This window comes from Battus philenor, unplaced genomic scaffold (assembly GCF_028537555.1).
Source record: "Battus philenor isolate CCGP_79_NKW_IND1 unplaced genomic scaffold, ilBatPhil1.0.hap1 SCAF_9, whole genome shotgun sequence".
Classification (NCBI taxonomy): Eukaryota; Metazoa; Arthropoda; class Insecta; order Lepidoptera; family Papilionidae; genus Battus; species Battus philenor.
The window spans coordinates 8,627,388-8,652,639 of record NW_027181759.1 but is presented as its reverse complement, the minus strand read 5'-3'; the positions used below and the strand labels follow the sequence as shown (position 1 = coordinate 8,652,639).

The following is a 25,252-nucleotide window of genomic DNA, read 5'->3' as shown; positions in this document are numbered from 1 at the left end:
TGCATTATAATTGAAATATCTTTGAATGAACCGATTAATATGAGCTATGATAAGTGACGTCACAATGCGAATACTAGAGGTGACGTGCTGAAACTCTAAAATATAAACTAAAGATCATCTTATAAACGAACCTTTACATTGTTGCATTCTGTAAAATCGCTGTAACAAGCAATTAGTCCGCACGTCTAATGGGTGGGTTCAGACCGTTTTCAAACGCATCCACCGCGTATTGAATCCACAAGGTTTTTTTTTTTTTATTTTAGGAATAAATGACAGTCACACGATATAATGGCGGAACTCTAAAGAACGAACTTTTTATGAGGAAATTTCATTTTTAAGATTCCACCAAAATGTATATACTGCGTCAATTGTGATGTGAGTCGTTGATTTCTCCGAGACACTACGCATGCAGTGATTCGGGTGCGATTTTTCAATGCCCTTAACTGATCCGAACACTATAAAACCGGATGACCTTTCCATAACGGCGTATTCCTTTCGTATAACGTGGATAAACTTCTTTAAAATGGTATGATTGATAGGCGTTATTTGATCTTAAGCTCCTCGAGAATACGATGACGTAAAGAAAAGTGCACGTATCAAATAGTCAATGCCTGAAATTACGAGCATTCAAATCTGTCATCACACTACCGCGTGAACTCAGGTATAGTTTTATCGCTTACGTCAGAAAATGATAATTATAAAATCAAAAATTGATTGATGAACATTCTTGATATGCATTATGATTATAATTAACCTACGAAAAACTTTTTTGCCCCATGATTTGACACAAATGAAAAACATAACATATTTATTTAAATTTATTATATTTTCATTTAATATCTTATGCTATAAAGCTACAAAAATCTATAATATCTTTATTTGTTAAGTTTATAAAAAATATATTGATCTATTTAAACAATATTATAAGCCATAAACTATATTTATTAATTATAATAATTAAATTACATTTAAAGTATAAATTGTTTAGTGTAAAAACAGATAAAACGTACATGGATTACAATTTTTCTCTTCAATAAAAATATTTTGCTAAAATCACAATTTCTATAAGTCATCATTTTAATTAAGGGTAATTTCGTATGTAACGAATATGTAGAGGTATTTTTTACACACAAATAACTAAACTAGTAAATGTTTAGCCATTTTAACTATTTGATTGTGAATAAAATAGCTGAAATGTTGTGGAACACCGTACACGCTTGCCTAAAAAATATCTATTCATTCTAGACTTGAAGGCTCCCAAGTTATAATTGGCAGGAAACGGTTGGTTCTACTCCTTGGTCCTCACTATAAAAAACTATACAACCTGAACTAACTATTGAAACTGAAAAGATAAATGGCGTTGAAATTCTACGTCTAACGGCGCCATTGCGAACAAAACAGCAACCCTCTTTTACTTAGTTTGCTCGGTGTATGTTCAGATTACAATTATATTATACGTTGATAAATGTGAATAATGCTTCAACCACGGCACAAAAAAAAACAATCAAAATCCTTTGAGGGATTTAGATGTTCTCATGGAACTAGCAGCAAATAATTCTCTTACAATAAATATTAACAAATGTACTAGTGATAGTCATTTACATGTAATAATGAATGGATTTATTTTGAATCATGACAGTTAATCGTATTTTTATCCCTAAAATGTAAACTTTAAAATAAAATTCGTTTTAATTTTAGCACCATGGTGAATAGACATTAACACTTCAGTGGCACAATCATTGAGAAACTGAATCCTAAAACGAGAGACTTACATAACATAAATAATTGGGATTTTCTATTAACATTTATTTTTTGGCCAAGACGGATTTACATGTTCCTCCTTGCATGATTTTGCGATTTTCTGCGGTTATTTGGCTAAATGACTAATTTTAAGGTTTTTTATGGACCCGTTTTTTGGTACTTTGTAAATTGCAAAAAAATCTGTTCGAGTGTTGTCTGTGAAATGCAATAATCTTCAATTTCATAATCTTCCTTAGCGCGCTCTAAAAGTCCAAACATTTTGGACCAAGCCACGCTGCGGTCAGGTAAATAATACGTTAACAAGCCTTGATACTCTTCCCTGAAATATTAAAAACATGTCATTCAAGGATCTATAAAATCAGTCCTTATATTTACAAGAATCATGACCATGAGTATAATTTTAGCCGTAAGACGTCCACTGCTAGACATAGGCCGGTTCCACAGGAAATCTCTTGGAGTTTCCTGTGGAACCGGTTCTTTCGACGATCTTAACAAAATCGTCTGTAACCTTGCGGGTGGACGTTGGTGGCGTTGCGCTTGCAGGTCCGTGATCTCAACTTCTAAACCTTAAAGCTCCAGCGGCGATCTGTACATCTGCATGTGTTCATTCGAATAATACTCACGAACCATAACTTATTTTTAACGCATTATATAAAAATCCAAAATCGGTAACAAAAAAACCGCTATAAAATTCATCAAACTTTATTAATATTATATGAAGTAGACAGAAGATATTTTGGTTTCTAATTATTTATGACAAACTTACATTAGCTTGGAATTTGTGAAGTTTTCATTGATATAGTGTTTTATTGCTATCAGCGCACTCTCGCTCATTGATCCGTCGTCCAAAGTTTTCACTTTTATAGTTAGAGTATAACCTAAGAATAAACATGTTAGGACAATTATATAGCAAGGTTAACACTGTAGATTAATGTTTTGGATTAAAAAGCTGGAGAATCAGACAATTAGGTTCTTTTAGTAAGTTTTACCTTCAGAGAACTTGTTCTTGAGGTGCTGCGGCGTGCCGAGGCACTGGAAGCGGCCGTTGACCATGATGGTGAGACGCGAGCAGAGCGCTTCGCACTCTTCCATGCTGTGCGACGTGAGCAGCACGCCGCGAGCCGCACGTTGGGCCGCCTGTAGCGCGCGCCACACCACACGCTTGGCCGCCGGGTCCACGCCGCTCGTCGGCTCGTCCACGAACACCAGCCGCGTGCGCCCCACCAGCGCCACCGCCGTGCTCAACTTACGCCGGTTGCCGCCCGAGTACTGCGACACCTGCGACCCGCACCGCACACGCTCACTACCTCTATACCTCTACCCATTAAACCAAGCATATACGCTGTTAATATAACGTACGTTATAAAAACATGTAAAATTAATTGGTTCTACCAGTTTGCGTTGTTAGTGTATTTTAATACACTGTCTCTAAGGACCACTGACTGGTACCTTCTTCATTTATTACACATATCGGCTAAACAGAACGAAACCTGATTTTTAATTTTGGAAGATCAGTGTTTGTATTTACTGCAGCTTATAATGATAGAAGAAAACAAAAACATAGACATAATTTGTGGTTCCACAAGAAGAAGGGACAGATGACCTTGTTACGGTAGTCTGAAGACGATGGATGCAATCCGCTTCCACAACCGGTCTTATCCAAAATTTATATGTGAGGCTCATGTCCAGCAGTAGACGTCTAACATCAGCCGACTAGAATTGCCAGTTTGCACAAAGTGTTCAACAATAAAAGTGATGCTTTTTAGAAGAGTTAACACAAAAAAAACTCCATTCAGCAAAAGCAAACCATTCTAATGGTTTCACTAGAGAGGTTAAATAGCTTAAAGATTTATACAAAATAAGATATTTGAGAGAAACGTTAATATTAAGTTATTTCAAATTAAATATTAATATTTTCTACATCTTCCAACGTATTTTTGTTAAATAAATGTCAGTATATGTATGAACGCATTTGCCTTTTTGAGTAAATTATATATTTATTATATCATAAAATATCTCGTATAATGTAAACGATTTCTACCCGCTACTTGTCCTTCTTTTGTTTTGGCCGAAATTGGCTCTAGTGATAGGATCGCTCATTGAACTTTTTTCTGTTATTATAACTCTCTGTTTTTCTTTACAATATTACGTATGCAATAAAGAAAATTAAATTAAGATTAATAACATCCTTCATAAAATACTTAATACATACGGCTATTCTAAGATGCTGTAAGCTATTTACGATTAAAAACATACAATATTGTTATTAGTAATTAATGTATACCCGTTTATCAAGATGTTTAGTAAACCCAAGCGATTGTGCAAGCGCTTCAGATTTTAAGATAGCGTTAGAGTAAGATAAGCCACGGAAGAGTGAGAAAATTATTAATGTTTCACGACCGGTCAGTTCATTGAAGACGGCATCGAATTGCGGACAGTAACCTGAAAAACATTTTGTATATATTTGTTGCTTAGGACTTCATTCATGTTTCTCCAAAATAAATTTTAGTACTTGAAAATAACTACACCAACTAATTAAAAAAATATTTTACCAAAATAAAATTAATTAAGATGCTGAAATGATCAAATGATTAAAAATACTAATTTTTTACATTGTCAGTTATAAATATTATTAATATATATATATGATGTTAAACCAAAATTTAAATAAAATCGTTATATATATATTTCAGCTGTACTTCATTACATTTCAGTCGTAGACACAACGTAGTGGTCGTAGTCATCATACTTATTTCAGAAGTGAAGACTAACAATACTTTGGTTATAGACTTTTTATATTTTTTAATGTACAAATCACATGTATTGGTAACCGAATATAGCTGTATATTATGTAAAATGTTATACTCGTAATATTTAGAAATATCAAATTTAATTCTTACCAATATTTTCGTAAACCTTATTAAGGTTTCTCCTTACAGAAAAGCCACTAATAAAAGCGTCACCGCTGGAGATCGACTCGTCTCCCATTAACATCTTAAACGTAGTCGTTTTTCCTGCCCCATTAACCCCTAACAGACCGAAGCATTCACCATTGCTTACACCTAATAACAATAATATTTACGCACGTATAAATGATTATAATTATTTTTCAACTATTAATATAAATTATTATAATTTTTAGCACGCTAGCTCAAACACACCTTAATATTTTGAATTAAATTAATAAAGAATTCATCGAATTTCTTTTGAACTGTTATATTTTATACATATATTGGATACTGAGACATTTTTATTTTAATAACGGTTGAGTTTCAGTTTTGCTTTCAGTATTAATCGTACATTAGTAACAAAACGGTTTGATGCATGGAGTGGGTCAAACTTTTTTAATTCCTTTTGACCTTTTCGGTTAGTAATTCTTATACATATAATTATTTTTTTCAATACGCACAACTGTTCTGTAGATTATATTATATATTCTTTAGACACAGTAAAATATTAACACATTTTTCTAAACCCAAAAAAAGATTTTAGAACAAACAATACAATTTCATCACTAAGACTTTTATAGAAACAGAAAATCATAAATGATATAAAATCACGAACGGAAAATTTGTTCGTAGAAATATTTCAAAATTTATACTCACTAAAGGAAACTTGGTTTACAGCCAAATGCTTTCCATAGTATTTAGAAAGACTTTGCGCCACTAGACCGTGCTTGATGATTCCAGACCCAGCCAGCTGTTGCACATGGTGTGCTTCATTCTCCACATCCTCGTCCATCGAGTTAAAGTCCATTGGAGGCGGACTCTTTTGGCGATTGAATATCTAGAAAGTTCTTGCTTGTATATTTCATAATCATAGGCTATATTTGAACAATTTAGTAATAACTTTTTCAAAAAACACATTTCAAAACAGAACCAAAAAAAAATAGAAAATGAACCTACGAAGTAAAAATGAAGATGTTACAAATATTCACACCAAAATAATAGATATCAAAAGTGTTTTGATCTTAATAATGTCTGGTTATTATATTAGACTACTGGAATCTTAAGCTCTTAGGCGGAGACAACGGATCGGCAAGCGCAGCGAGAGATGTACAACCACAAGGTGCACAGATGACCTTGTAAAGGTTGTCGGAAAACGGTCGATGCAGGCCGCCTACATTCAGTCATTTTTGGGAAGCCTACGGTCAATAATTGACCGATTACAGGTGAATTGACGGAGACGATTACATAATATATACCTTTCTTAACACTCTGTATTCAACAGACATCAGAAGAAGCCAGAGCACCGCGCACGATATCATCATTGATACCAAGTAACGCAGTATTCCCGGTTCCTCCCAATCAAAGTAGGGATTACTTCGTACTGAAAGTATAGAAAAATAAAAGTTGTCATTACATTTAACAAAAATCGTCCCAAAGATGCACTTAATTTTAATTTCATTTTTTTAGACCACTGAGTTTTGCCGGGAAAAAGCGACTTTCTCAATATTTGCTATAACAAGGTTAACTATAACAAGGTTTCGTGATAAACATGAAAAATTTAACTTCACTCGTAAACAAATCCATTTTGAGGAATAAAATATTAATTGATAAAGATATATTTAGAATACGTTTATTAATATGATTATTATTGCAGAAGAACTAAAATCATAATAAATTAAAGTTAGGAACACACTTATTCAACTAAAAAAGTAACTTTTTAAATTATAAAAAGTGACAAGAAACGAGAAAATTATTACTTACATAAACTGAATTTTTGTTCTAAAATAGCGCTATAATATATAACAGGGGTGGCAAACCTGCGGCTCGCGAGCCATATGAAGGATATTTGTAGCTTTCGATAAATGTACCCTACTTCCATTTTGACTTTTGTGTTATTATATTTAAAAAAAGTTAACGTGAAATTCAAACACCGATCAGTATTAATTAATCAACGTTTGAATGAACAACTGAAAGGTGCTAATAATTCACCAAATTTTAAAGAATTATATATATATATATATATATATATATATGTATATATGTATATATGTATATATATATATATATATATGTATATATATATATATTTTATTTATAACAATATACATGTATTGTACATTCATTTATATGTTGTCAATGTAATTGCAGGATTTTAATCCTTTTTTCCCTTACTTTCAAATACGTATTTAATTAAGGCTTGAGAGGAATTATAAATTTTGAAAAGTGACTCGAACACTCCAGGAGTTTGGCCACCCCTGATATATAATAAACAATAACTAAGAAATATTAAATAATTTATTTAATAGGCAAGGTCCTTACACCTAAAAAAAAATAATTATTATATTACCACAACATGAGCTCGTTAAAATTTCACATACTGTTTCCATCGTGCATTCTTTGAGATACGGTCTAGAAACCAACAATTGATCACATGCTTGTAAACAGGTGAACTCAGTAAGACCTATTTTGTTTAAGCCCCTAAAATTACCAAAAACACAAATTCTGTTAAATATATTAACCGTTATTTCTTATACGGTAGAAGAAAAAGGAATAGTAATATTTTATAGTCTAAGCAAGATTAACTTTAAAAAAACGATGAAGTATATCTTGCAAAAATGATCTTCGGATGATACAACTCTTACGATTACATGTACACAAATCCTAAATACTTTGCTTTCCGACTGTCTAAAACTATTGCAGCTCTAAATAAAAAGTTTCGTAAAAAATGATATACGTCGTTATCTCTTAACAATCTACAAAGATTGATAAGAAACGTTGCATTGTAGACGTTATTTTTAATCAAGGAAAGAGAAATAAGGTTTACTACTCTGTTATCAGTCGTAGCCTCTTACATTTTTCGTCGAAAAAATTAAAAAAAAAATTAAACGCTAATCCACTATGTTTATTGTTGTCGAAAGTTTGCTAGTTGGGTCTATCATCTGTTACTGTCCTGTAATTTTTGAAATCTCGATTTATTTACTAACTTTAACATTATTACATACACCAAAATATGTAGAGTTAGTATCTGTATATATCTATATGTATATTTATAAAGTATGAGACTAACTGTTCAGTTTCGTCATAATTCAAGTTTAATAATCAAAGCAATTTTGGTGTTAAAATTGTACATGTTTTTATCGTTTCACCACAGCTTAAGCTGCTACAGCAATTTTAACATGATTAATAATTTATTACAGGCAACAAAGGAATAAAAAATCAAAATCTTTTACCTTACGGCCGTAACAAGACTATACAGTGGGAAATATTGTAAAACATAATCCATAATTCGCGCCACATGCCGCGTGTCCAGTTGCGGCATGGACAATACCTCCACTATTTGCGCACCCAACATACCTGTGAACGTTAATAAATATTTATTTTTAATAAATTCAATAATTTAAAATTAAAATTGTTACATCGTATTGTAGTACGATGTTAAAATTAATGATTTACAACCACTAGACTACTATTCCCCACAATAGACAAAACTTATTGCTGCATTATTTGGAAATCAGTCATGGTATTTTTATTCTGTTGTTTTGAATGTTTTAATATACTAAAATAATATGTCAATAAATAGATTTAAAAAAAAAACATGGAATTTATATTTCAGTTGTGACATTCCATTGTCGTGTCAGCAAAGTGCGCTTAGCATATCTTGAACTCGGTTTTGGCTCGATAGAAAGCTACAGATGAGACCTCTCTATATTGATTGGGAGACGTCAAAACTCTTAAATCTTAGTAGCTATTAGCCTAGCTAGTTGTTAGGCGAAGGCTGACGAGGGGTCCCTCGATCTGGGCTGTCACTGATAGGTAACAGTCGTTTAGCGGTCATATTCTATGTACCGGAGAGGACTTGACTTGTTACTATTTACTGACTTAGACTTTACATTACAACTACTACTACTACTACGAAAGGCTTAGGCGCTGAGAGAAGAAGTGGCCCATCTAACTCCAGCAACGCTTCTATCTAGAATAATCCTATCACATCCTATCTAGAACTATGCCTATCTCAAGGTCTTGCCGCCGTCCGGAGTCTCAAGCACATGTCATAGTCTTAGGATGCCGCGGCATCTGGATATGCCGCATGTGATGATTTTATAGGTGACGGCACCTTCATTCAACGTGGTACGTTGAACTGATAATATTATTTTCTTACATGTTATGGTGTACGTATTCTTATAATCTGTCGTCAAAATTTTATAATAAACACGAACTACAAATTTACTTACCTAACAACACGTTTACGAAAAACATTATAACAAAGCCAAGCGGTGCACCAGTAATAAAATGCGAAAACAGATAATGTAGCGGCAACATGGCTGCCCCATATATCATCAAACAGAAATACATTCGTCCTGAGAAATAAACACAACAATATCGATTTTATTATTATGAAATAATCAGTTTGACATAAGAGTAAAATAATCATTCACATTTCATTCAATACCCTTAATAACTTTAGAAGCATTAAAAATTGAATTATAAACATTATTACCAATAATGTTTATAATTCAATTTTTATTTTTTTATTTTCTTTATTTATTATCACTCAATCTAATTACCCTAACCTTTTGTTAAGTACAACTAGATTAGCTCGGTTGTTTACAACAGTATTCCTGATTAATAAAACGGAAAGCTAAATTTTCTTGATAGACGAGTTAAAGAAAATAAATTAAATTAAATTAGCCGTTTATAATAGTCGTATAATCTAGAAAAGTTTTATTGTACAGTTATTGACCGCTTATCTTATTTTTGAGACGGTTTTTGTGTTGTTAAACATTTTTGTATTGCAATAATTAATACGATAGTTTATTGGGTATTAAGTTCGGTAACGTCCTTTAATAATAACTAAAATTAAAAAAGCGTTTAGGACACAGAAACTTAAATGAAATAAAACTAAGCACCTAATATTATACAAAATCTAGAAGGTGGTTTTTTATATAACTCTTTATTTGCACGTAATCAAAAAGAATTTATAGTTACAAAATATTGTTAACATTGAATAAGTTAATACAAACATTTAATAAAATATATTAAATAATAATACAGTATGCCTCCTAACAGATTAACCGTTGGGTTAAAACAAAATCTCTTGTCTTAATATAAAAAGCTGCAACGACTGTTAGTAAAGTAATAAAATGTACTATATTACCAAGTTCTTGAACAGTTGAAAGACCGACGACATCAAAAGCTGCGCAAGAGATAACGACTGTAAGGCAGATGATCATGAACCATAACCAGTCAAAAACCGCTGCAACGCTCCACAGTGTTACGGCTTCTACACCTGCTGCCTTCTGAAGAAGCTTCGTACGGGAAATGCGCTCCTATAGAAACATTATATGAATATACTATTATAGTTCCATAAGTTAGCCGGTGCGGATTCAAGACCCGCCTTTAGTTCAATTTCAATCAATCATTATATGGAAAAAGAAGCTGGCCCTTAACCAGTAGCGAATAGTTGTCGTAATTATTACTTTCAAATATATAATAATACGATGAGTATTCTTACATAAACACACACTTATATATCGCAGCAGCTTTAAACTAGTGATTAATTGAACTAAGGGCTAAACAGATGAAAATTAAATGAGAAACGATACCTTTATATAAAAGATTATGAAGGCAGCACTAACAATTCCTAAACTGTTGCCAAGCCCTCCTGAAAATTGTGAGGCAATCATATTTACCATAATTTGCACATTTTCCTGCAATACAAAAGTTACAATGATAAACACTCGTTTAATGTTGAGAAGAACAAAAAATAACAATTCGATAACGTACTCTGTCCTTATAATTGGCTTTAAGAGGATAATTAAAAACGTTTAAACTCGCTGTGGAGTTGAAAGCCTTTAGCAAAGCAGAATGCATAGTCCCGAGAGAAGTTGCCACGTCATGGTATCCAAAGTTGCTAAACCACGCCGTAGCCGAGTCATCGGTAAACGTTGCACCTATTAACAAACGATTGCGCATAAAGCCTCTCGTAGCGGAATTTTCCATCTGCAAAAAAATTGTGAATAATATAATTATTATATTAATTTTCATTACTTTCAACAGCTCGACCAATGATTCTCTTATTTTCATATTTTCGTTAAGGAAGGGGTAGTCTCTTGTGTAAGAACAAATGGAAAAATTTCCTATTAGACGTCAAACATTTGATATTTATCAAAATCAATAAAAGTATGTATAATGGATGTTAGCAAAAAACACGAGTATCTGATATCAAGGGCGTTACGAATATAATCACTATCATAATACTAATCTTGCATTGTACGAATGAGAAAACTTACTTAAGAAAATAATTGTTGAATAATATTATTTGAAAATCAATAAGGATCACTTTTCACTATAAAATTTTAATAACGTTTCATTTTATCATTTATATTTATAGGCAAATTACGTTTGGCAGTACAAAGTCTGTTATGTCAGCTAGTTTATAATAAAATTTACCTAATCAGAAAAGGTGATAAAAAACTGAAAACTTTCATAATACAATAATACCTTTGTCAAATAATAATCTTCCAGAGGTTTGTCATTTACGATTGTAACTTTAATATTATCGTCGTCAAATGTATCAAAAAGTTCTTCATATCCTTTCATGGCTATGGCTCCAATCGATGTTGTAGACGTACCATTGTAAGCAAGCAAGGTCTCGGTACTAACGTATCTATAATAATATTATTTAAGTATCAATTTTATGAACTAGTTCCTTATTTGAATCTTTAAAAATTAGTTTATTATAAATGCTTAAATTATTAGTTATAATTCAATTTACGCAACATTGTTATTAATTTTAAAATCTTGCTAAGTTTACATAATAATTTTTGCTTAAAGTTATTGAGTTGAAAGTAAAAGTGCCGCTTAAACCTTTTTTTTTAAAAAACGGTCTAGCAAACCGGCCGCTTGCTTGCCAGCGAACCCAGATCGACGCGTAAATAGTCTAGTTGTAGACAGACGATGCACTTCGAGCGACTGCTGAGGTACAACAGGACTACCCTCTTACATCTTACTTATCGCGTGACTGTTTTAACTTATGATGATAATATTTTCGTAAGGATATAAATAGTCATATAACTTTGACAAATAAAAGAATTCTATAATGGCGTTTCGTACGGTATAGTCGCGCTGTTTACTTCATATCGCCGTCTTTTATTTTCAGGGAAACCAACCCTTCTCCTGAAATTATTACTATACCTAAATTAGTAGGAAGAAATAACTTTCTCTAATAAACTTACCCTTGGGCAAGTGTCAAAGGTCGAGAATGTATTTCCGCTTCATTGTATAAGACGTATTTTAAAACACCAAGAGTGGCGTTAATCTGAATAAGTGGTACTAAGACTTGTAGCAAAAGTACTCCCCAGGATCTACTCCATACCCACCAAAGCTTCAGCCAAATAGCGATCACATGTTGTCTTAACAGATGAACACCTGTAACTTTGTCATAACAACCATGCCCTAAAATAAAAAGCAATTCAATTACAAATCTAAATTTTTAAGATTATAAATCTAGACTAGACTGAACCACATCACTGATATACAATCAGTATCAGTAAAGATTTTTCATACTTTTCTCAGTGTTATATTTTCTCAAAAATGAACAGCTATTTTTGATTTAGTTTAGTTAAGAATATGTTTTGAATATAAGTAGTAAATTAGGTAACCCAATAGTAGAGAATTCCAAGGATAAGATCTTATATAATTCACAATTTTTGTATTAATTATATATGATTGCCACTACAAACAAAATTCCAGAGGATAGGCAGCAACGTCCTCTGTGTAATATAATACTACACCGCGATTGCCAAGCTGCCAGCCAGGCGCGGCTGTTATGGTATATCCCCCATAAATATCTTTAGAAGAGGCCTATCTCTTGCAAAGGGAGTCTATGGCCTAAAACGACGATGACGATTACATAAAATAAAAACCTTGGATGATCGCTTATTATCACAAGAATTCTTGAACAAGTTACGAGTATCTATTTACTGTAAAACAAATCAATCATATCTTAATGTTTCGCGGTGAAATGTTCTGACCTGGAAGCCTATAAAACAAATTGAAAGTGTAACAAGTCAGAGTATTCTATGAAGTGATTATCCGAAATAGTTAGTATTCTTGGAACAACGCTTAAAAGGGGGGTTTTGTGACGGAAGGGCACTGTTTTAATTAATTGTTGTGACCCATGAAGCGCCATTTTTTAAAAAGTATATTGAGATTTATTTAATAAAATAAAGTGTCGTGTAGTTTCCTTCATAAATACGAATAGCTTTAACAATTTTAATTATTCCCGTAAAAACACTGTGATTTAATGATAAAGCTTCAAAGAAAGTTATCATTATATGATATTTAGTTATTTACTTAGATTCTAGAACTATGTTTAATACTCCTGTATGTAAATTATTAATAAAGATTATAAAATGTTTGTTTTTATTTTTAGAGTATTGACTTTCAACAAATGTTTCTACCAAATATATCTTTTCATAGCTGTATAATTTATTGGTGGAATCTTCGCTAGATTTTTGTAACAAATTCTTTTATTATTTGTAAATATCAAACAAATTAAATATCAAATGGATTTTAATTTTTTTCTACCCCAAAAATTAAATGAAGTAAACGAAATTACAATAAATTTATGAATTTTTAATAGCTTTTACAGTTTTTTTATTTCACTAGGTAGAAGCTGTGATAAAATTAACACAGTTATAAGTAAGGTAATACTTACATTGTTCTAATGAAGCCATATCAAATTCGTTACTAGAAACATTATCTGTACTTGAGGTATTAATAGTGGTCCTATCATCACAATCTGTTCGTATTTCTGCGTCCGATCCAACCCTAAAAAAATAAATTATCTCTATTTTATATCTAATTCAGACTTACGAAATCCGTAGAGCCTAATACTTTCAAACATAACTTTTGTTTAGCTTAACATTAAAATAAATTTTTTTTTGCTCTTTAGCAAGTAAGGAGGCCAAAAGTAATAAAATCATTTGGTCGGACAACATCTGCTCGTTACTTGATACCTATCTTCCTACTGTGCTCTGCGATGCCAAAGGCAGGAATATCTACCGCAACATAATGAGGATTAAAATTATAACGTATCTAGTGGATCAGGACCAACATCAATTAAGGTATTGTTGCGAGGAGGAGGATATTTTTGTCAAATTTTGAACTACTTTATACGTATGTACAAGTTAGTACAAAGTTTGTATTTCTTTTCAAATTTATTTTTAAGTTTCGAGTATTAAAAAAAAACTTACGTCATAAAAACATCTTCCAACGTAGTAGCAACCAATCCGTAATTCATAAACTTAATTCTGTCACTGTTATTTTCTAAGTCATTGAAAATTTTTTCAAATATATGCGAATACTCTTTCGTTAAAGCATACGTCAGCTCCGTACCTACGAGATTAATGTTTACTTTGGTGTTGTTAATTCAATAAGTAGAAGTAACTTTGATTTAACTTATCTTACCGCGATCTTCTTTAATAGTGATATCTGGAATATATCGTCGGATAATTTCAGTGCACACATCAGAAGAGAAACCAGTTCTCTTGACAACGACGAGTGTGTATCCCACGCCGTAGTGCTGTTTCAAGAAGTAGGGAGAACCAATACACTGGAGGCGGCCACTGGACATTATTGCCACGCGATCACCAAGAATGTCCGCCTCATCCATGAAATGCGTTGTCAGTATTACTGTACGCCCTGGTTTTATATAATAAAATAATCATATTTAAAGATACAAATACCTTATTACAACAAGCATATAATTAGATAGTATGTACTCACTAATATTGACCATAATCAAAGGGAAGTCTTACAGCGTAAAATCGTATAAAAGGTATATCTTACACTTTCGGAACTATTTAATCAGCTATAAATCAATATCGACAATGCATGAATAAGTAATGAAATAAGACAAAAAAGTAAAAATAGTTCCGCTCGAGACAGGTTACCGTAACAGATTACCTACGAACTACAATACAATAGATCTAAAAACTCTGCCATACGCGTGTCCCATTAAATTCGGACCAAAGTAAGACCCTCTCCAGTACTCCAGTTAAAATGATAAAGGTGTTTTGAAAAGTCTCCCTAAGTAGTCGCTGCCAAACTAACCAAAAAACTCAGCGATCTCCAAATTTCGTAGAATAAATTATGTAGTAACTGAAAGATCCCTCAGTATTTATTATTGTAAAGAAGTAAGGGTTAAGCGCTTTCAGTACTCTGTTTTCTTCAAACATCACTGGGTTGGCTGTAACGCCAACAAACATACGTATTGGTAAATCATAAAAATATTACGCCTACTTCGCCAGCTCAATGGACACCTCGTCAACCCTTTTGCGCATGAAACTTAGTAAATTTCAAGTGTTTAAACTATAAAGCGCGCAGAACATTTAGTTGCAGAAGCCTTAAGGAAGGAATATCAAGGACCGGCAAGAGCAGCGTGGGATGTTCACCCACAAGATGGACAGATGACCTTGTTAAAGTCGTCGGAAAACGCTGGATACAAACTGCTCCAGACCGGTTTTATTATAAATATGTGGAGAAGGCCTAGATCCTGCTGTGGACGATGGTGATGATGAAACTCTACGGTTCCAGAGATATCGTTAAGTGTTTACAGATAGTTTAAAAAAATAAACTTTTGATTGATTTAGTCCTTTTATATAAATATCTTTAAAATAGTTGTATGAAAAAATATACTTCATAATTCTAAGTAAATCGAAGAATCTGCTTATGTACTTTATAAATTTAAATTCGTTATAATTTTACCGAAGTCAGTACAGTATCTTATTAATGGTAATTAACTTGCCCTTCTTCACTTTTTGTAATAAATCCCATAACGCCCGCCGCGAAGCCGGATCCATCCCAGAAGTGGGCTCATCCAAGAGTACGACCTGAGCTCTTCCACTTAGCGCTATGCCCACGCACAAGCGTCGCTTCTGACCGCCCGACAATTTACTTGAGCGGCAATGACGCTGTAATATATAAGCTTAATCATTTGAGCTGTAAGGTATACACTGCTGAGTTAAGGCTCCAGGATAGATTTACAATATATTAAGTTGGAAGCGGTCTGGTCAACAAGGTCGTCAGTCCATGAAAAACGCGATATTATAAACTTAATATAATTTTACACTTAGAAAGATTAGTAGTCTTCCTAAATTTTTAAAAACAAACATGTAAGCAACTTTAAATTTATTTAATAAACGATATTTACTACATCATCATTATCACAGCCGTAGATCGTCCGCTGCTAGTCATTGGCCTTCTGTAATTAACTATTTACATACTCAAAATCAATACCGTTGTGTTTAAAACCACGATAGCATGAGGCCAAAGAAATGGCTAGAATTCGATCTACGTAAGCTTAATAAGTCTGAAGCGGATTCAATTATGGATTTGGATGAATTATTTTAACAAAGAATGCGCCTTGCCATCAACAAATTAAAATAGCCTTCCCTAAAGTAAGAGACATACTACAACTAAAAATGCCATTTTCTACATAAAGGTACACCTTACATATTTAAAACTGTTATATTGAAAAGAGTATAGTAACGATTTGACTTATATCACCAACCTTTTCTTCCATTTCCAAGTCGGTAATCAGTCGTTCAATCTCATCTACGAGCTCACAACCGCTGAAGCCTTTCAGCCTGGCATAGAACTCTAAGTGTTCGTGAACAGTTAATTCGTTAAAGAGAACATTGTGTTGGGGACATAGACCGATGTGGGCACGCGCCTCGTCTAACTGCTGCCGCAAATCGAAACCTGCGAGTTGCACTGTACCATATGTCATTTCGACGTTACCTGCCATTTAATAAACATTATTAACAAGCCGTTATTATTTTTATCAATGTTTGTCTCTTTCCACTGATCAACCAATGAAAGTTTTGCTGGGTCATAATTGAAAACCAGTGTCTCGCCCACTGGGTGTTTCTTATGACTGAATCCGTTACCTATTTCACATTACTGCAACACACATCAATTATACCTGCCGAAATGTTTTTATTGATTATAAGAGTTTATTTTTTAATATTCAGCTATAGTGAAGCTTTTAGCATTAAATTTATTGTCTCTGTTTATTTACACTTTAGACCATAGAGACAAAAACCAATTTACGTCGTCTGAAGAATGTATTAAAATTTACAAACAGATTTTTTGTACTATTTATTGGCTTTGGATTTATTGAATTTCTTACCTGTTATCATAGACACCGTTGTAGATTTCCCTGCGCCATTATGTCCTAACAATACAGTGATCTGATCTTTATAGATTTTCAAATTTAAATTATTCACGACAGTGTTGTTGCCGTACACTTTTGTTAAATTCTGTAATGAATATTTTAACATTTTTATGTATTTTTGAATTATTTGTGTTTCCTAGCTTGTTTAATTCTTATCACTGCTAGACGAAGAAGTAATAACATAATTAATTATGTAATAAATCTTAATTGTACTACTATTTCCTATAAGATTTTAGATTAGTTACATTAGTTAGGACTTTGGTTCATTACCCATTTCACATAGCGCCGAATAAAGCGGCGGGCCATCCCGACTACTGCCCCAGACTTCAAATTGTGAGTGCAAATGAAAACAAAATATTTATATATTAATTATTGTCAAATAACTTTACAAAAAATGTTATATGTCACACGTATTTAACAGGAACAACATAACGAGTTTTTTAAATGCTATTCCATGTGTTGCATTACTTGTAACTAAATAAGTATGATATCTTTTTTTTTAAAGTTTTTTATTGTGTTAATTTCAGTAGATTTTTATACAATTGTTTTGTAATTTGTGTTAAATTTTGTTTTATCTGGGGCGCTCACAGACCTAGAACCGGTCCTGATCACACAGAACACTATAATGATATTTTATATTACAGTATCAATTTTAAAAAAAATTAAATCACTTTTTTAATATAAATGTTACAAACATATATACGAAAAATTAAAGATTTGGAAAATATGTCTAATGAAAAATTTTAACTTAATCTTACCGTAATTTTAATACCAACTTGATGTCCAACGGGATCTTTCTCTTTAACTGTTTTAGGATCGACATCTTCTACCAATAGATCATCTAAAATTATAAATAATTATTTTAATATCAATTAAAGTATTTTATAAGCAAAGGATATTTGATATAAATTTGACGATATTAATTTACAAACATTCGTAATATAACTTACGTTTAAAATTATTTATTATAACTATACAACATTAAAATATTATACTTTAATTTGACTAATTGGCATTTTTATTTAATGTACTTCCGTAGCTATGTACAGCCATTAACATTTTCGGTTTTCTAAAAAACAAACTCTCCGTCTATTATTTAACGAAAATTTCTCTTCATATAAAATAAAAACTTTTAAATATATAGAAATAAACTTGAAAAACTACATACAAAGCATTGCAATATACAGGATGATTGGTTGAAAGTGCAAAAGCTTTAAAGGTCTAAATGTATATCTCAACCGGTAAAAATACAATGATTTCAGAAATAATGAACAACGTTATAATAATGAAGTATAAAAACGCGTTTTCAAAATTCAACTTACTATTTATTAAAGTTAATTATTGTTTACTATCCGTCCCGGCATGAGTTATTGGCCTGTTCCTTTCCAATAGAGTTTCACATTACTCAATTTAGACAGATTGATTGGAAATAGGTGTAAATGCTTTTTGCTGACAAAAAAATCTTTACACCTATAACCAATCACCCATCATCATCATATGTCAATTAAACCGGCATATTTATCCAACTCACCCAATAAAAATGAGGATCTGTGACACCAAAAATCCTTTTGAATGAAGAAATACCATTTCTTTGATACTCCATAAGGCCCCGGCAAAACTTGTTCAAGATACAAGGCTATCAACATGTAAATAACGCAATCAATTGCTAACATAATCACTACATGCCCGAAAACAAAACGAGAAGAGCCTGCATCAACTGAAGTCATGAATTCACCCCATTGTAGACCTGAATATAGAACAAAATATAAATTAAATAATAAACACTTGTATATCCAAACATACCATGTCGTAAATAACATAATTAGATATTTATAGATATATGTATGTATATATTGATTATGCCTTATGGTTCGAAAGATATCGTGATGAGTTATTATATGGGTGGAAATCTCGTATTGACATAAAAATAAATTTGTATGTATATAAATCGTTGCATATTTTATTTAGATAAATTTACAAGTGCATTATTCACCGTGGGATTCCTATACACTCATTTTATTTCATGAATCATTGTGAAGAGGCACTGTTATCTGTAAGTACGTAAAGATCTCATATCGTTTTCAATTCTACGTAAACAACTTATACTATACGGGTACGTGCGAGTTAGTCAGTACACATGCACTTGGACTTGTACTTAAAAATAATATATCTATTTCGCACACGTACGAAGGTGTTGTTTCGAAATAAAACATGTATTTTAGTATATAAATATATTACAAAGTTATTCAGCTGCTACATAACTGTCTAATAATACTTAAAACACAGTATTGTACATATCATTAATCTAGTAATATCACAGGATACAGAAGCCTTAACACCGCGAGGACATCGGTGGAAGCCGTTCAGGCCGATAGGTTTTCGAGTGATGGTTCACACCACACCCACACCGACGTCATAGTCAAGATCGGATGTCGTGCCAATCTTTGGAGGAGGCCTAAGTCTAACAGTGGACGTATGTCGGCTGAAATGATGATGATAATGATTGGAGGAAATAGAAAGCTTTTCTATTGCCACGCCTCAGTCACATAGACTATCTTATGTAAACTGAACATACCCAAATAGCAAATGATAAAATAAAAATTCAAATCTAAACACCGAAATTTAATTTTACTATCTAATAGCAACAGTAAATACGGTAAAGTATCTAAATAGAGAAAGTATGTAAAAATTATCGTTTACGTACCGCCAACACTCTCTTTTGACAATAGCAGTTGAAATCCATAGGCCATAGCAGTGTTGATACTAAGGCAGGCAATTACTTGTAAGCCGGTAGACACTTCAACATTCGTACTTAACAGCACAGCCGGCACGTAGCTGAGGAACCATATTATCCCAGCGAAAACAGCTGCCGTACTACCTACAATAAAAAAATACATTACCAAGTTATATAAAAAAGGTATAAAGGAAACATGATTAAAATGTGACTGATCAAATGTTAATAACAAATGTATAAAAAATTTATAAGCATTTTTTTTTTATTTCTCGCTTTATTTTATTTTAAAACCTCCTGTTTTACCTTTAAAACCAAGGCAATTTTTAAATCTGGATTTTTGTTCATTGTGATGTGTTAATTTTGAACAGTCAAAATTAAAACACTTTTGAAAATTCATGATTTTTAGACAATAGTGCGGCTTGTTTATTTTTTTAAGCTAATTCATATTTTGATGACCTTTAAAAACTCTTTATAATTACAGTTTCAATTTTGTATTACAATATTTACTACATTTTATATCACTCGAATTATATTTCGTCTGGTTCATTTATTTACCACTTAGGATAATTTACAATACCTGCGAACCCTTCTCCAAGCAACCAATTATAAAGCAAGCGAAAAAAATCTAGAGTAAGCATCTTTTGTGCTATACCACGACAAACTCGGTAAAATTGTACAACATATACAACAACACCAACTTTTAGCACGAATATGTAAATAATTACCTTTCGAAAAGAACCCACTTATCATAAAACAAAAAAATATCATACATATCAAATATAGTACAAAATAAAATATAAGTAAACTCGATGGTGTATTGGTAAAAACTGCATAATCTCTAAATCCATCTTCGGCAGTAAACCAATGAACCTAAAAGTGAACAAAGCCGTGAATAAAAAATTAGAAGCATAATAATAATATGAAGAAATTTTTTATACCTTTAGAAGAACAATTATAAAAGCTACAGTAAATATTAAATACAAGAATTGTTTTGCAAACCACGCAGTCCAGTGCAACCATGTTGGCAGACCCATTATTTTCATTGATTCCTGAAATAAATACATAAAACAATTGTAAATATTTTAATTATAAATATTGTCTATAAAAATCTGCCGATATGTTTACAAAACTTGATTCCAAGAAAAAAATAATATTGAACATAAATAAAAATTAAAGTAAAAAAAATAGCAGTGCTAATAGCTTGAAATGTAGAATAATATCACTAGCATCTTTATTTTTCCAACTATTAGCATCAATGCTTACTTTTAACTGAAGTTCTTTCTCAACCGTTACAGCCCTCACGAGATTTACAGCCGTATAAGAAAAACTAAGTACAACCAAAACAGGAAACAACAGCTGCAGGGCTTCTACAGCTAAATCAACGACGTATTCCGGGTGAGGATATCTTTGTAAATTAAGACGATATGACCAAAGATCTTTGCCTGTGATTCTTGATATTAGTTCTGTAGATATAGAATGTTGCAGTGCAATAAACATTTCTGTGACGTACCCTGAAATTTGAAACAATACGTTCTTAAAAGAGTAACTATTAGACTTAGCTTGCATGTACAAAAAAGACTAGTTATATTTACTGTCATAAAGTTACAATTATTTTCTTTGCACATTTAGAAGTAGGTAATGCAATAATAAAAACGTGTAATAATAATATCATTTATTATGAATGTTTCTCTTATCCATCTGAATGAAAGAAATGTACATAATAAACGAAATCAGTATCAGTAACAGCGCTTGGACATGCAATGACATAGTTCGTACAGTTATTATATATATATTTTTTTTTGAAACAGGTATTGAAACCTAGACATTTATAAATTTGTAGAAAAAAGATGTCGTCATAATAGGTTTTTATTCTATTTATTACTTCATTTTTTTCAGTAAATAACTAAAGGGCAGCTTAATTGTCGGTACATAAAGTTTTTAATTACAAATCCTTATGCATCACTGCATACTACTACCATTGTAATAAGAGACGTAATTGATCACTGGTCATTGGTCATTAGATTAGTATATCATAATTTCAGTCGCAGGACATTCACTGCTTCTCCGACGACATTTAGACCATTTGCCCATGTTGTAGGTAAGAACGTCTTACGCTGTGCTCGCCGGTCCGTTGTAGCCACTTCAGAAACTTTCGTTCGTCTACGCATCTTACGATGCCAGATTCGATTTCGTAAAGGAATTCCGACTTTAGCCCAATGGCTCGTGAAGTTAGTTATACTTGGCGTTTTGATTAAATAATACATTCATTAATAAAAAGGCATAATTAATGTACTTACCTGGATCGACACCGCCTTCTACAGAATATGGAAATCTAGGTCCAGGAAGTTCAAATACAGGAAAAACTGCATCTGTACGCCAAGTGTTTCCTCCGAAACCATATAATGAATAAAGTCGAGGTCGTTCCGGAAAACGTAGAGCATAACTCATATTGAAGGGTATTTCTTCAGCATCTACAAAATATTATAGTTACCACAGAAGTCATTTCAAGTTCTATTTTTCTTTTACATAGTAGAAATGTCTTCGCATGTTTGTCTCTCGCGTCTAAAAAGCTACAAATGCTTACTTGAGTCGCGGATGGTAAGAACTAAGACTTTTCTCTCCTTACCGGTGTAAACAGTGAAAAGGGCGGCTAAAACACAATTATCGACTGAACAGCCAACGCATATTCTAGGTATACTCAATAAGTCGCGTTGAATCTGTCATTTCAAACCCGTTGTACATTTGTGTGAGGCCATAGTATTTTTCTGGAGGAAGGACGCTATATTTCATGACATTACTTGAGTTTTAAAACATACCATTTTATGTTGCATGGAGACGAGCGTTAAGACAGTGATGGTTTTTGGAAATGTAAAACTTGAATACGACCATGCCTACTACTCACCATCAGGTATCGTGGTATTATAAGTTATTTTCATAGCATTCTCTCTAACAATATTTTATCATGAGGTAATGTCGGAAAAATTATTTCAATATTTGTTTCACAAAAAAAAACGGTTCGGGCTATTTATAATCTTAAATCTCTCCTGAGAGATGTATTTAAAGAAGTTGGTGTTCTAGCGGTTGCTTAGCAATACATTTTTAAATACACATTATTTACTCGTCATAATTTAAAATCATCAGTGAAAAATAATGACAGGCACGTGATAAATACAAGAAATGAAAATAAACTCGTAACGCTTAAGTTTCGGCTTCAAAAAGTTAGCAAATCTTTCATGAGTCTGGGTAGTGCGCATATATAATAAAGTTCCACAAGATATCTTAGACCTTTATTTTATTATTTTTTAAACTAAAATACAACGCATATTATACAATATTTTTTTTTAGCATTCAAAAGTTTTTAGTTGATCGGAATATGTGAAACTTGGTTATTGACTTATTTATATAATGCACACGAAAAATTGGAAGATTTCATTTAAAACTGCAACTGTTGAGTTTTTAGCCGCCTCTTCTCAACAGTTTAACGTTCCAAGTCGGTGGCAACTTACTACTTAAAATGTTAAAAGATCGACGATTAAAATCCTACATGCATAATGATATAATGTTTTTTTTTTATTTTGAATAACATAATAAAAAATTATAAATTAAAAATTCGGAAGAGGCCTATTTATGGGTAGTCGATATCCTACGACTGAAATGATAATTATGCTGTCAATAACTAAAATTAGAATCAGATTTAAGTTTGTAGTCATTTATACCTCTTAATTGATCTTCAAACTCAATAGCCGCTACGATTCTTCGAGTGGTTTCTTCTTCTGCATAAATACTTTTTAATTCTTCGCTACTATTATAGCCAATGAGGTTTACCATCGATTCGATATTTTGGTAAATAGAACTCTCATCCTTATTATTGCGAATTTCAAAAAGGTCTAATTTATTAATTTGCAGAAGATTTTGGTTACGAATAAGTAAATTTACAATAGCCCCTTTTAAAACACCATGTAACAATGGATTCGTAGGCGAATACGCGAATGTCAGGTTTGATATATCCATTGAGTGTCTAAAAAAATTTAAATATAATAATTCACAATTAAATAGAGTTTTGTGTATATAATATTCTCGTTGTTGGACTTACAAAATAGACAATGAAAAAATTAGAGAAACGGCACCGAAGTTTGAGTACACTTTAATATCTTGACGAAGAGGTTCGACTTCCGAACGCAAAATCAACACGAGTGCCATGGTACCAACCGGCAACAGTAGTTCTATTATAGTTTGCTTGGGATGCCTCCACTGTTGTAAGAAATTTTTCCACATTAATAATTTGAATTTGGCCATAGCCGCCGCATGCCTTTGTTCTTGTCTTCTTCGCATTTTGCCTGCGTAAGAAAAACATATCATACAAAACTACAAATATAAAGACTGAATATAATATTTATATATACCAATAAAACATACCGCAGTTGGTATTTAAAAAAGATGACTTTACTGAATACCAATATTAATCTTTTGATCATGTGCTCCTTTTCGAACGACCTAAGAGTATAGATAATATATGTATATGATTATATAATATTAAGCGTTTGTTATTATTATAGTTATTAGTTGTTGGTAGTCCTGCACTAGAGGAGACAGACTAAGACTTGCGATCTATGGTGGAAGCCTGTGGCTAGTAGTGGGCATCTATCGGCTGACATGATGTTGATGATTAAACTAGTAACTCCACTGCATAACAATTATTCTCAGAGAAACAAAAAAATGGTCTTTTGCTCTACTATGAAGGCAGGGACGTAAATAAATTATTACATTTTATTTATTAGGTTTCCTTTTTTAATTTTCATTTGATGTTCATTTAAAACCTTTTACTAGTGTTGATTGGTACCATAAAATAACTGTGCGAAGCGTCCACGCCCAAGCGGTCAACTATATTATCTACCCATAACAAAAAAGAGCAAATACAGTATTTTGAAATATAAAATCTTGACATAGGAACATCATCATCATCAGGGCACATCTCAAAAACTTTGTAATTTCACCACATTAAAAATCAAAACTACAAAGATATACGCACTTGGTAGTAAAGGAGATGGTCTGAATAAATAAACTAAAAAGGACAATCTATTATTGCAGAAGACATTATGTAAAAATTATTCAAGTAACTTACACCAATCCCGTGCCAAGTTTAGGTCAAGGTACGCGAGATGATTTTATCCTTCGTTGGATGATGTAATGTTATACGATTATCTAATTTAGTACGATCCTAAACATCACTTATGTTCGCGCATTGCTCGTTCTAACCACAACAATGAACACTTATGTGATAAAACTGCGCCACTAATTTTTCGTCTATATTTTTACAATTTTCTAATTAATAACTTTGAGCCTAACAATAGAGGACTTTAAATATAATATATGTCTCTCATAAAATGTGTCACAATAAATCAAAATTCATCGGTAAAATAAATAATAACGGAAAATGGACGAAATATTATTTGTAATCATACCTTTTAGCAACAAACTATCTCTATCGACCAAAGAACCTACAGGCAAATGACTGTTTTCAAAATGATAAAATAACTAATGTGTCTATCAACCAATGTGTAATCTATA

General features: G+C 32.1%; 1 protein-coding gene across 1 annotated transcript; it reads right to left on the bottom strand.

Annotated features, from left to right (window-relative positions):
* Positions 1-1,705: 1,705 nt before the first annotated feature.
* On the bottom strand, positions 1,706-24,016 carry LOC137932159 (phospholipid-transporting ATPase ABCA3-like). The gene is made up of 31 exons (XM_068775744.1): positions 23,778-24,016; positions 23,401-23,702; positions 21,982-22,155; positions 20,948-21,195; positions 20,623-20,733; positions 20,410-20,554; positions 19,655-19,828; positions 18,482-18,697; positions 17,709-17,791; positions 16,906-17,035; positions 16,285-16,514; positions 15,520-15,685; positions 14,181-14,414; positions 13,967-14,108; positions 13,429-13,541; positions 12,679-12,684; positions 11,945-12,164; positions 11,211-11,376; positions 10,494-10,709; positions 10,313-10,417; positions 9,865-10,036; positions 8,942-9,067; positions 7,940-8,063; positions 7,057-7,187; positions 5,966-6,090; positions 5,367-5,547; positions 4,662-4,823; positions 4,046-4,203; positions 2,751-3,039; positions 2,528-2,639; positions 1,706-2,080 (listed from the first exon to the last, which is right to left on the bottom strand). Exons 1-31 carry the CDS (start codon positions 24,014-24,016, stop codon positions 1,900-1,902), a joined length of 5,181 nt encoding a protein of 1,726 aa, XP_068631845.1. The 3' UTR covers positions 1,706-1,899.
* Between the last annotated feature and the right edge of the window lie 1,236 nt (positions 24,017-25,252).